Source organism: Lithobates pipiens, unplaced genomic scaffold (assembly GCF_037356315.1).
Source record: "Lithobates pipiens isolate NorthernLeopardFrog02 unplaced genomic scaffold, aLitPip1_a1.2 Scaffold_22, whole genome shotgun sequence".
NCBI lineage: Eukaryota > Metazoa > Chordata > Amphibia > Anura > Ranidae > Lithobates > Lithobates pipiens.
In genome coordinates, this window is record NW_027507784.1 from 229,162,364 (window position 1) to 229,175,033 (window position 12,670).

General features: G+C 46.7%; 1 protein-coding gene across 1 annotated transcript in view; it reads right to left on the bottom strand.

Annotated features, from left to right (window-relative positions):
* Positions 1–6,941, bottom strand: part of RSL1D1 (ribosomal L1 domain containing 1) — a 218,784-nt gene extending 211,843 nt beyond the window's left edge. The window contains exon 1 of the mRNA XM_077448904.1: positions 6,764–6,941. Coding sequence (XP_077305030.1) covers positions 6,764–6,853 — 90 coding nt within the window. The 5' untranslated portion in view covers positions 6,854–6,941. The remainder of the gene's footprint in view (positions 1–6,763) is intronic.
* Between the last annotated feature and the right edge of the window lie 5,729 nt (positions 6,942–12,670).

Below are 12,670 nucleotides of genomic sequence, written 5' to 3' on the forward strand. Positions count from 1 at the left end.
AAAAAAACATGGCAGGTCCTCTTAAATATGAGATCTGAGGTCAAAAAGTCCTCAGATCTCATATTTAGACTAAAATGCAATTAAAAAAAAAAAAAAATTGGCCCTTTAAGAGCTAGGGGGCGGAAGTGATGTTTTCACCTCGTTTCCGCCCAGCAATTGTATGGAGACGGGTGGGGGCCACCTTTCCCTCACTCGTCTCAATATTGAGCCAGCAAGAGAATGCGATCGCCCCGGGGGGGGGGGGGGGCCCTCTCCCGCCACCAATAAAAGTGATTGTGCGGTGAATCCGCCACAGGGATCACTTTCATCTTGTAGCGGACCGCCCGCTGAAGAAAGCGATACTGTGGTTATGGCAGCTAGCTGCTTCCATAACAATATCCTCCTTTAAACAACCGCTTTAAAACTGCACCGAGCAAAGTGGTTAAGTATTGTGTGTCCACAGTAGAGTGCATTTCCTTCCGCCCTTACATTGAGCACTTCCTATACTGTTGACCAAGCCTCCTTCTCAATCCAACGTTTCTATAGCAACCCTGCTTCCCTGTTCATAGCCGACTTGTTTTATTTCATGGTATTTACTGGTGCCGATTCCCTAATGTTTTTATGTCAGGTCACATGGTCTCATGGTGTGTAGAAGGTCTGACTGATTAGCAGCCTCCTGGGATATCAGTGCTGTTTGCCCTAGGAAGTCCTGATAACAGATAGATAAGACAGAGTGTGTTGTAAATCAGGGGAGATCTGGGCATGCTCAGTGACGTTTTTCTAAAAAAACAAAAAAAGATTACAATACTAAGCAAGTAAGGAGATATCTACAAGCAGTGTTCATTAGGGTTTTTTATGCCGATTTACAGGGGACAAAGTTGCGTGGGAGGGTTTACAACCACTTTCAAAGTACCGTATATACTCGAGTATAAGCCGAGATTTTCAGCCTCTTTTTTGAGGCTGAAAGTGCCCCCCTCGGCTTATACTCGAGTCATCGCTGTCTGCCTGCTCGATCAGCGTATCGAGCAGACAGACAGCGGCCATTCTAACATTCAAACGCCGCGCCTCCGCCTTCGCCTGTGATAGGCGGAACACTGAATTTCCCAGCAGCCTGTGTTCCGCCTATCACGGACATAGTCTCATCCTCGTACTACGGACGAGGATGAGACGATGCCCGTGATAGGCGGAACACAGGCTGCTGGGAAATTGAGTGTTCCGCCTATCACGGACATCCGATAGGCGGAACAGCAGTCAGTGGGAAATTGAGTGTTCCGCCTATCACCGACGGAGGCGCGGCTTTTGAATCCTAGAATGGCCGCCGACGAAGAGCTGAAGGACGGAGGCTCGGCTCGGGACGGGACGGGACGCAGGCTGGACGGACACAGGCAGGCTGGACGGACACAGGCAGGCTGGACGGACACAGGCAGGCTGGACGGACACAGGCAGGCTGGACGGACACAGGCAGGCTGGACGGACACACACACACACACACACACACACACACACGGATGCATGGACACACACACACACACACACACACACACACGGATGCATGGACACACACACAGGGATGGATGGACCCACAGGGATGGACAGGCATGTCTCACCCTCGGCTTATACACGAGTCAATAATTTTTTACAGTTTTTTGGGGGTAAATTGGGGGGCCTCGGCTTATATTCGGGTCGGCCTATACTCGAGTATATACGGTAACCTTGAGATAAGTTCAGGAATATTCCTTTATCCCATGGTTTTGCAAATCTATGTACACTACATAGCAGCGCCTGTTAGCGGGCATCCACCTCACCTGCTGCCACCACATCTTTCACCTTGTGTCACTGCCACATCACCAGCCCTCCCATTAAAGTGAATACGAACTGTCAGTGAGTCAACAGCAGGTCAGAGATGACAGTTGCTCTTTTCAAAAACGATTTCAATCGAGTTGATTTAAGGCTTGATCAAGCCTTTTTACTAGTGATTTAAATAAAATCCTCCTTGCCCTGAGATGAAACAAAGTTCAGGAATATTCCTTTAGCCCATTGTTTTGCAAATCTATGTACACTACAAACTGTATGATTGTCGGAAGAGAAGTGTGAGGAGGAAGGACAAGCAGTAAAAATGAAAGTAAACTTAAGCAGCTTATAAACCTTGTGATCTTTCTGCACATAGCTTGAAGTGCTTTATTCATCCCTTGTAGAGCAAAAAAAGGCCGCAGACCTTAAAAGAGACCCAGTTTGGGAATATTTACCAACCTGACAGCTTATTCTAAATAGAAAACTTTCATTCTGTTTGCAAATTTTAAACATTCTAACTACCAGCAAGGAGGAGTCCTTAGATTTAAAGAGCACCTGTTTCAGATCCAGCATGGCAGCACCTGTTAGCGGGTATCCACTCACATGCTGCCATCTCTCTCACCTTGTGTCACTGCTCCATCACCAGCCCTCCCATTAAAGTGAATGGGACTGTCAGCGAGTTAACAGCGGGTCGGAGGAGCTGCTGTGAGAGCAGATGACAGTTTTGCCTTAAATCAAGGGGATTTAAATAAAGCCGTTTTACTATTGATTAAAATCAAATCCACTGTTTACATGTACCATTTCACTTTGTGCATATATGCGAGTGGACAAGGTGCATGTAATGTAGATCAGAAATATTTGATTTTGTAAAGAGAAGTTTTTATTTATTTTGTTTTAAAGAACAAAAGAACCTGTAAGCAGTGTATAAATAGGTTTGCCAATCTGTATAACCAATTAGGCTTCATGCACACGAGACGCAGATGCAAACGCTGCTGGACACATGTTGAAACCGGCGTTTAGAAACACGCGTTTTGCCGCGATTTAGCGGCGTTTTACCGCGTTTGCGTCTAGAAGCGTTTAGTTAAGCAAACATCATAGACCCTCCCCAGCTCAAAAAAACAGTATTATTAACTATTTCAGCAATTTTGTGAGACCAGAGTGAGTAGCAGCAGCTGTGAGAGCTGCAGTGTACTTGTATTTAGCGTGTCACTTGCCACAGCACCTGCCACAAGTTGTGGATTGTCCACTTGCCCCGTCACCTGCCACAAGTTATGGATTGTCCACTTGCCACGTCACTTGCCACAAGTTGTGGATTGTCCACTTGCCACAAGTTGTGGATTGTCCACTTGCCACGTGACTTGCCACATCACTTGCCACAAGTTGTGGATTGTCCACTTGCCACAAGTTGTGGATTGTCCACTTGCCACAAGTTGTGGATTGTCCACTTGCCACGTGACTTGCCACATCACTTGCCACAAGTTGTGGATTGTCCACTTGCCACAAGTTGTGGATTGTCCACTTGCCACAAGTTGTGGATTGTCCACTTGCCACAAGTTGTGGATTGTCCACTTGCCACAAGTTGTGGATTGTCCACTTGCCACAAGTTGTGGATTGTCCACTTGCCACAAGTTGTGGATTGTCCACTTGCCACAAGTTGTGGATTGTCCACTTGCCACAAGTTGTGGATTGTCCACTTGCCACAAGTTGTGGATTGTCCACTTGCCACAAGTTGTGGATTGTCCACTTGCCACAAGTTGTGGATTGTCCACTTGCCACAAGTTGTGGATTGTCCACTTGCCACAAGTTGTGGATTGTCCACTTGCCATTGTTTAAAATATTTTTCTAATGGTTTTTCATCATTTGCAATCATTTTTGAGATTTTTAATGTAAAAAAAAGGTCACCTTTAAAAACGCATATAAACGCAAATGCGGGTGCCGCGTTTAGCTGCGTTTTGCGTCTGAAACGTGGAAATTTTTGCTTCTGAACGCATTTTTTTGCTTCTGGAAAAACGAGATTAAACGCAACTGCATAAAAACGGAAAAGAACGAGACTGTGTGCATGGACACATAGGATAACATTGAATGAGTTCAGGGGCAGTTGAAAAAAACTGTCCAACTGCATCTGAACGCGCGTTTAACTGCGTCTCGTGTGCATGAGGCCTTAAAGTGATAGGAAAAAAAAAAAAAAAAGGAGACTTTACAATTAAAACAACAAACATGTTATACTTACCTGCTCTGTGCAGCAGTTTTGCGCAGGTAAGCCCAGAGCCTCCTTTACTCAGGTCAGCTGGAGCTCCTGGCCCTTCCCTCCTGTTAAGTGCCCCCACAGCAAGCAGCTTGCTATGGGGGAGCCAAGCTGCAACTGTGTAGCCATTCCCAGATGGCCGAGGCACTCGTGCACATTGCTGGATGGAGATGGGGCTCAGGTAAGCATTAGGGAGGCTGCTGCACACATCTTAATGCATTAAGGAAAAAAAAAAAAAAAAAAAACAACCCATCTGCCTTTAACTCAATTTTCTTTCTTCCACAGATGGAACACATTGTTGATGGGAGCCATTGTGTTCATATAGTAATCAGATGTAGAAAAATCCGACAGGCTGAATGTACTCAAGACGAACAATGAATCGACTTGGATACAATCAGTCTGACCATACATGGATCGAAATTTGACCCAGCAAAACTATGATCCATGTATGGCTGTCTTTAATGAGTATGTGCCCAAACAGTGTCTGGAGTTAGGAAGTTCCTCTCAGCAGGGAGCACAGAATTCATTTGATTTTGTACCATGATAGCCACACCCCAGCACTGACAATTTGGACTGAGATCTCTGCTGATCCCCAAGGTACAATATAGCAGACCTGCACTCAAAGTGGCCAGACTATTCAGAGATTCCCCCAGTGATGGACTCTGAAACTTACGTCTTGAGGTTCCACTGGAAGGAGACTAGAAGGTGTTTAGGACTGCTGCCTGCATGGGCAGTGTGCTGCTTCTAGAAATTGAGCAGCTGGGACTTTCTGTATTGGCCGTGCTTACTGTCCTGTGGACCATTTCCCCTTGCGGTTCCACATTGCTACTTTGTGAACCATTTGTCCTTCCTGTCTCTACTCAATTGTTAGGCTGAGCTCACACTGGCATTAAGAGCAGGCATTAAAAAAGGCCCCTCAAATGCCTATGCACAACATACAATAGACAGCAGGGATGTTCACACTAAGCATCCAGCCCCTTTTAGGACATCGGGCCCCTGAGTTGCAGCGAGCGGGGGGGGGGGGGGGTAGCACCCGATTAGGAGCCATAGGGTGGCTCATGGTGCAGAGCATTGCGCAGTGAATCCACCCAGGTATTACCACAAATGAATAGTCGCTGTTGTAACACTGACCCTCAATCCGGCCAATCAGAAGCAGGCGAGACGTCTTCTGATTGGTCAAAAAAAGAGAAGAAGCCTGATTGGTTGCCGAGGGAGAAAACTAAAGCCCCCTCAATCATTCCTTTCTCCCTTCCTTCTAATGTCATACAAAGCCCTGGGCAGACTCACAACCTGACATGCCACAACCTCTCCCAGACTGGACTTTATGGTTGGGACATTAAGCTAAATTGTTATTGATCTGGTGAGAGTTTAGTGTGTTCTGAAAGTCGAGTGCTGTGATTGCTTGAGCAGACCAGCATTGTGTTCTCTGTACAGGGTTTGGACTTTGTTTCTTGCAGACAAAACTGTATTCGAATATAACATTTTATGTATGAAAATAGAGTGTTTGAGTAGTATATACAGACCCAGGATGTTAAAGAGGAAGTAAACCCTAATGGGTTTACTTCCTCTTTGATTCCCGCATAGGTAAAGCATAATGGACTACTATGCATCGCATAGTAGTCCATTACGTGTCACTTACCTGACACAGGAGCCAGCGAAGTCCCCGCTGTCCCCTGCAGTCCGGAGCAGCCATCTTCTCGGTGGGTCTCGCTGCTCCGCTGCTGTCATTCGGTGAAGCCGCGATGACGTCACTCGCGGCATATCGCCGTTGATAGCGGCGCACTCAGTGCGCCTGCGTGCTGCTGTCTACGGTGCAAGCGCCGTAGACAGCGGTGCCTGTCTTTCGGCAAATATCTCCTAAACAGTGTAGGGTTAGGAGATATTTTAGACCTACAGGTAAGCCTTAATTTAGGCTTACCTGTGGGTCAAAGTTAGTTGTAAGTGTTTACAACCACTTTAAGTCAGTGGTATACTAGTTTCCCCGCGCACCCCACCCCCCAAAAGAAAATAATAAATATGCAACCGGCCGCCATGGCTTTCCAAGATAGTCTTGACTATTTGCTGACACTGCACATTTCTCTATCAAAAAAAAAAAAAAAAAAACCCCACCACCCCATCTCTCTAATGCTACAAGACCAGGAAAACCCAGATGTATGATCTGTTACTTTGAGCCTGTTGTAGCTAATATAGGACCACTAAGGGTCACCACACGTTACAACCTGACCATACAATCAACTTCATATTTGCCAAAACTATGTGATCTGACAATCTGCCAAAATCCAATCAAGTTCCATCCAATGAGGCATACCCTTACACTCCACATTTGATAAATCTAAAAAGAAGATTGTACCGGTTGTAATGCGTGGTAAGCTTAAAATAAGCACACGATTCCCGTCTGATGCTCTAACACACTAAAACAAATAATCCAAACAAATATAAATTAACAAAGTAGCTAGAGGTAATGTGCCCAGCTATCACAAAAAGACTTGATCGACCTTATGCGCACTACTCTACTATGAAGCATTGAACGGTTCCAGTAAAAAGCTCTTCCAATAAAACACAAACAAGCCTTTATATTAGTGAACGATACATTGTATAAGTACTACATGCAAGTAGGATGGCCTTCCCGTGACTAGAATGAAGTCTCACAAAAATCAGTATACATCGCAAGACAAAAAGCACTGCTTTAATGACAGCAACACCCACGTTTTTACTTTTAACCCAACTTAAAAAATACACGGCTCTCACCTGCACGATGTCCATTCCATACATCCGTCTGTCCCCCATATTGCTTTCTACACGTGTATCGCAGGGCATTTGATAACGCCCACTGAACATAAGTTCCTTTCCTAAACCGGAAGTTGAGTCGCTGAGAAAATTACGTCAAGTAGTTATCTAACGAAAAAAAATATGTAGAGAATACTATCATAGTAGCGGTTATCTGCTGTCCACTTGTAGTATGAAATTCAGTTTCCAAAGAAATTCCAAGGGGGGTTGGCTGCGGAGTGGAGCTCCACTTTTGAAAAGAAGCACGTGGCCTCTACTCCTTTTTTTTTTTTTTTTTTTTTATTGAACTTTATTGTAACAAACATTGAATGGCTGTAGCTGGAGCTCTACGATACACAGGATGTGTTCTACACTCCACCTTTTCTTCTTGTTTAATGAACTTTAAAGCGGAGTTCAAGTCATTAAGAGCCCTTTCACACTGAGCCATGGGTAGCGTTAGCAGTAAAGTGGTGCTAGATTTAGAGGTGCTTTACTGCTGTTTTAGTGGTGCTATTCGGTCGCTAGCAGCCGAAAAAAAGACTACTGCCGAATCGCTTTGCAGGCACGTCAGCAGCGGTGCCCATTCATTTCAATGGCAGGGGTGGTGGAGGAGCGGCTCCCCAAAGATGCCGTTTGCAGGACTTTTTTTTAACATCCTGCCAGAGCAGCGCCCCAGTGTGAAAGCACTCAGACTTTCACATTGGGGAGGCTTTTTAGGCGCTATTTTTAGCACCTGAAAAACACCTCAGTGTGAAAGTGGTCTTATGTGTTAATTTAGGCTACTTTCACACTGAGACGCATGACCATTAGCGCTAGCGGGGTGGTTTTTACCCCCCAAAAAAGGGTAAAATGTTCAGGTTTAATGCGCTTTGGAAGCACTGCCTATTCATTGCAATGGGCAGGGCGTTTTGAGAGCGCTAAACACAGTGCTCCCAACCTGTCCCAAAGATTCTGCTTGCAGGACTTTTCGTAACAACCCACAAGTGCATCGCCCCAGTGTGAAAAGACACACTGCAATGAATGGGAGATGGTTTTCAGGCACTTTGCAGAGGCTATTTCTAGCAGCAAAGCGCCTGAAAACCGCTTCAGTGTGAAAGGGGTCTAAAAGTCAGCAGCTACAAAAACTGTAGCTGCTAACCTCTAATAAACACACTTACCTGTCCCACGGTCCAGCTGTGCACTCACCCCAGCAGTTTTCTGTTCTCCTTCCTCGGCGGTGCATGAATCTCTACTCTGAGCACCCGGCTGTGACAGCTTGCAGCTTTATAGCCAGGTGCCCTTTGTGCATGCGTGAGCGGCACTGCGCTCTGTGATTGGTCCTAGGACCTGTCCTGTGTCCCAGAAGACTTTGGCGACCGGAACGGAAGTGGTTGTGGGTACCTATCAAAATCAGGTAACTGTATAAATGAGTCTGACAGTTGTTTGAAACATTTTCAAGGTAGACTTACAGTTAAAAGTAAACAGTAAAATAGCAACCTATATCTCGGAAACCCTAATGCTCAGGCTAGATGTACAAAAGTCAGATAAGGCTATAAGTGTTTAAATCTGAGCATATCCAAAAGTTTCTGTTAGTATAGTATAGAGAGAGAATAGGAAAAATGAAAGAAGAGGGGCGAAGTGGGGGAAAAAAAAGAGGAGGAGGGGAAAAAAAAAGGGGGGGGTAGGAGAAGGTCACCGCTGGGGAAGCCAGAAAAATTAGGTCAGGGCCACGACTTAGTGAAGAGCTCAGGCCCAAACATTGTTTGGATCAGATGTATTGCAAGCAAAGGCGGCCCGCCAGCAGTCAAAAAAATAATAATTTTTTAAAGCTGGCCCTAAAAAAAATAAAAAAAAAAAGGTCCTTAAGTGCACTGTGTTCGGACGCCGGACACAGTGCACCTATGGGAAGTGCCACGTCTATGCAATCATGAGATTGCAGACGTGGCGCCTCATTTGCGGACATCTAGCCCGCCTATTACTACGGCCGGGCGGTTTGATTGCTCCCGTCCGTAGTATATATTACTACGGCCGGGGCGGTTTGATTGACATCTGAGATGATGTCACTTCCTGTTTTCTCTCTCCAATTGCGCCCAGGAGAGAGGAACCAGGAAGTATGAGAGGACGGAACTCTCTACAGGAGACATCGCTGGAGCGGATAACACACTACAAGGTAAGTAAGGGGGGGTTTGATGTGAGGCTGCTGCAACTTGGTGGGATGCATGCTGCTGCAACTTGGTGGGACACATGCTGCTGCAATATGATGGTGACACATGCTGCTGCAATATAATGGCGACACATGCTGCTGCAATTTGATGGTGGCACATGCTGCTGCAATTTGGTGGTGACACATGCTGCTACAATTGATGGTGACTAGGGATGAGCCGAACACCCCCCAGTTCGGTTCGCACCAGAACTTTCGAACGGACCCCAAATTCGAACGAACTTTAGAACCCCATTGAAGTCTATGGGACTTGAACGTTCAAAATTAAAAGTGCTAATTTTAACGGCTAATATGCAAGATACTGTCCTAAAAAGGGTTTGGGGACCTGGCTCCTGCCCCAGGGGACATGGGTCAATGCCTAAAATGTTTTTAAAAATGGCCGTTTTGGCGGGAGCACTGATTTTAATGACGATTAAAGTGGAAAAAAAAAAGGGAAATATTCCTTTAAATATGGTGCCTGGGGGGTGTCTGTAGTATGCCTGTGAAGTGCCACGTGTTTCCCGTGTTTAGAACAGTCCCTGCACAAAATGACATTAAACAGAAATAACACCATTTAAAACTGCTTGCGGTTTTAATGTTATATCTGGTTCCTGCAATATGGTTGAAAATCATTGAGAAAAAGGGCATGGGTAGCCCTCCCTGCCCATTACCAGCCTATTTGGGTCTTGTACGCATATTAAGGGGAACCCTATACCCATATTAAAAAAAGGAAATGCGTGTGGCCCCCAGGCCCTATATACTCAGAACAGCAGTATACAGGTGGTGCAAACAAGACAGGGACTGTGTAGGTTTGTTGTGTTAAGTTGAATCTGTTTGTAATTTTCAACTGGTACATTTTTAAAGTGTAGCTCCAGTCAAAAAAACTATTTTTAAGCTTTTTGGAAAACATAGGGAAGGGTTATCACCCCTGTATAATTAGTTTTGTCGTCCATCTTTTTTCATCTCACTTGCTGTTGTCTCCTTCCGTTTGCAAGTAGGAGATGTTTGTAAATTGGATGTTTGAAAGTAGGGGCCTGCCCTATATGCTCTGCAGAAATGGCGGAACAAGGTGTTGGTTTTGCCACAACATTGTAAGCCCTCAAAGTGACTCTTGGTGGGCGCTGGAGCGCCCTGCTGTGAACGATTATATCAAGAATTGTAATTACATGCCATTGTTGAACAGTGGTAGAAAAATTGACCTTTGGTTGTTGTGGTGCTGGTGCCACAACACTATAAGTCCTCACCGTTACTCTGGGTGGGCACAGGAAGGGGCCCTCCTGTGAAATATTATATCAAGAATTGTAATTACATGTCCCTGTTAAACAGGGGCAGAAAAATTTGGCCTTAGGCACTGCTGCTGGTGCCACCACACTGCAACCTCTCCCATATACTCTAGTTTTATTGCAGGAATTAGCCCTGCTGCAAAGCATTGCATCAAAAATTGTACTTAAACGCTCCTGTTAAACAGGGGCAGAAAAATTGGGCCTTAGGCACTGGTGCTGGTGCCACCACACTGCAACCTCTGCCATATACTCTAGTTTTATTGCAGGAATTAGCCCTGCTGCAAAGCATTGCATCAAAAATTGTAACTAAACGCCCCTGTTAAACAGGGGCAGAAAAATTGGGCCTTAGGCACTGGTGCTGGTGCCACCACACTGCAACCTCTGCCATATACTCTAGTTTTATTGCAGGAATTAGCCCTGCTGCAAAGCATTGCATCAAAAATTGTAATTAAACGCCCCTGTTAAACAGGGGCAGAAAAATTGGGCCTTAGGCACTGGTGCTGGTGCCACCACACTGCAACCTCTGCCATATATTCTACTTTTATTGCAGGAATTAGCCCTGCTGCAAAGCATTGCATCAAAAATTGTACTTAAACGCCCCTGTTAAACAGGGGCAGAAAAATTGGGCTGATGGCATCAACCAGAATCAGAAATGTTCTTCCAACATATCAGCGGAGGAGGAAGAGGATAGACAATCAACATAACAGGACAGTCACTCAGCATCAGCATAGGCAGTCTTGAAGTGATGTGATATTTCAAAAAAAATTATTCTGTTACATCAGCTTCAGGTGCTTGGTAGCTGTGGGTGATCCAAGACTGATTCATCTTGATAAAGGTCAGTCGATCAACTGATTCGGTGGAGAGGCGCACCCTGTGATCGGTAACAAAGCCACCAGCAGCACTGAAGGTGCGTTCCGAAAGAACGCTGGATGCAGGACAGGCCAGTAGCTCAATTGCATACTGTGCAAGCTCTGGCCAGTGATCCATCCTCAAGACCCAGTAAGCCAGAGGATTTTCGGTGGGAAAGGTGTCCAAGTCTGACCTTGCCCCTAGGTATTCCTGCACCATGTAAATCAGACGCTGGCGATGGGTGCTGGAACCGATCATACCTTGGGGCTGCGGACTAAAAAATTGTCTGAAAGCATCAGTCAGACAGCCACCTTCTCCACCGCTCCTTCTGACTGATGCCTCAGCAACACGTTGTCCAGGACCAGGAGTTTGTAACCTCCCAGTCTCTGGGAACGCGTTGCACAGACCTTTCTGCAAGGCCTCCCAGAGATGTCTCATCCTCTGCTCCCTCTGCGATGGCAAGATAAGGTCGGCAACCTTACCCTTGTACCGTGGATCAAGGAGAGTGGCCAGCCAGTAAAGGTCCCTCTCCTTGATCCGAAGAATACGAGGATCCTTCCGCAGGCTTTGCAGGATCAGGGAGGCCATGCAGCGTAGGTTAGCTGAGGCATTCGGTCCGGAGTCCTCTGGGTCACTAAGGACAACATGATCCGCAGCTACCTCCTCCCAGCCACGTACAAGTCCACGTGTTTCTTGGGACTGTAAATCATCCCTACAAGACTGCTGCTGATGCTGAGTGCCAGCCTCCACCTCCATGCTGACACAATCATCCTCCTCCTCCTCTTCCTCCTCCTCATCCTCTTCCTGTGTGATGGGTGGCACAGCAGGAACACTGTCTGGATAAAGGGGGCCTTGAGAGGCAAGGAAGTCCTCCTCTTCCTGCCTCTGTTCTGCCTCAAGTGCCCTGTCCATTATTCCACGCAGCATATGCTCCAAGAGGTGGACAAGAGGTACAGTGTCACTGATGCATGCACTGTCACTGCTCACCATCCTTGTGGCCTCCTCAAACGGTGACAGGACAGTGCATGCATCCCTGATCATGCCCCACTGGCGTGGTGAGAAAAAACCGAGCTCCCCTGACCCTGTCCTGGTGCCGTAGTCGCACAGGTACTCATTGATGGCCCTCTGCTGCGTGTGCAGCCGCTGCAGCATGGCCAACGTTGAGTTTCTGGTGGGCATGTCACATATAAGGCGGTTCTTGGGCAGGTTCAACTCCTTTTGGTGCTCAACCAGCCGAGCACAGGCATTAAATGATCGGCGGAAATGCACACAGACTTTCCTGGCCTGCTTCAGGACATCCTGTAAGCCGGGGTACCTGCCCAAGAACCGCTGCACCACCAGGTTAAGGACGTGAGCTACACAGGGCACATGGGTCAGTTGTCCCTGTCGAAGGGCGGAGAGTAGGTTGGTGCCATTGTCACAAACCACCATTCCTGGCTTAACCACTTGCCGACCGCCTAACGCCGATGTACGTCATCAGAATGGCACGGGCAGGCATAAGCACGTAGATGTACGTGTTTTGCCTCCCGCGGGTCGGGGGCCCGATCGGGCCCCCGCCCGGTGCCTGCGGCGGTCGGT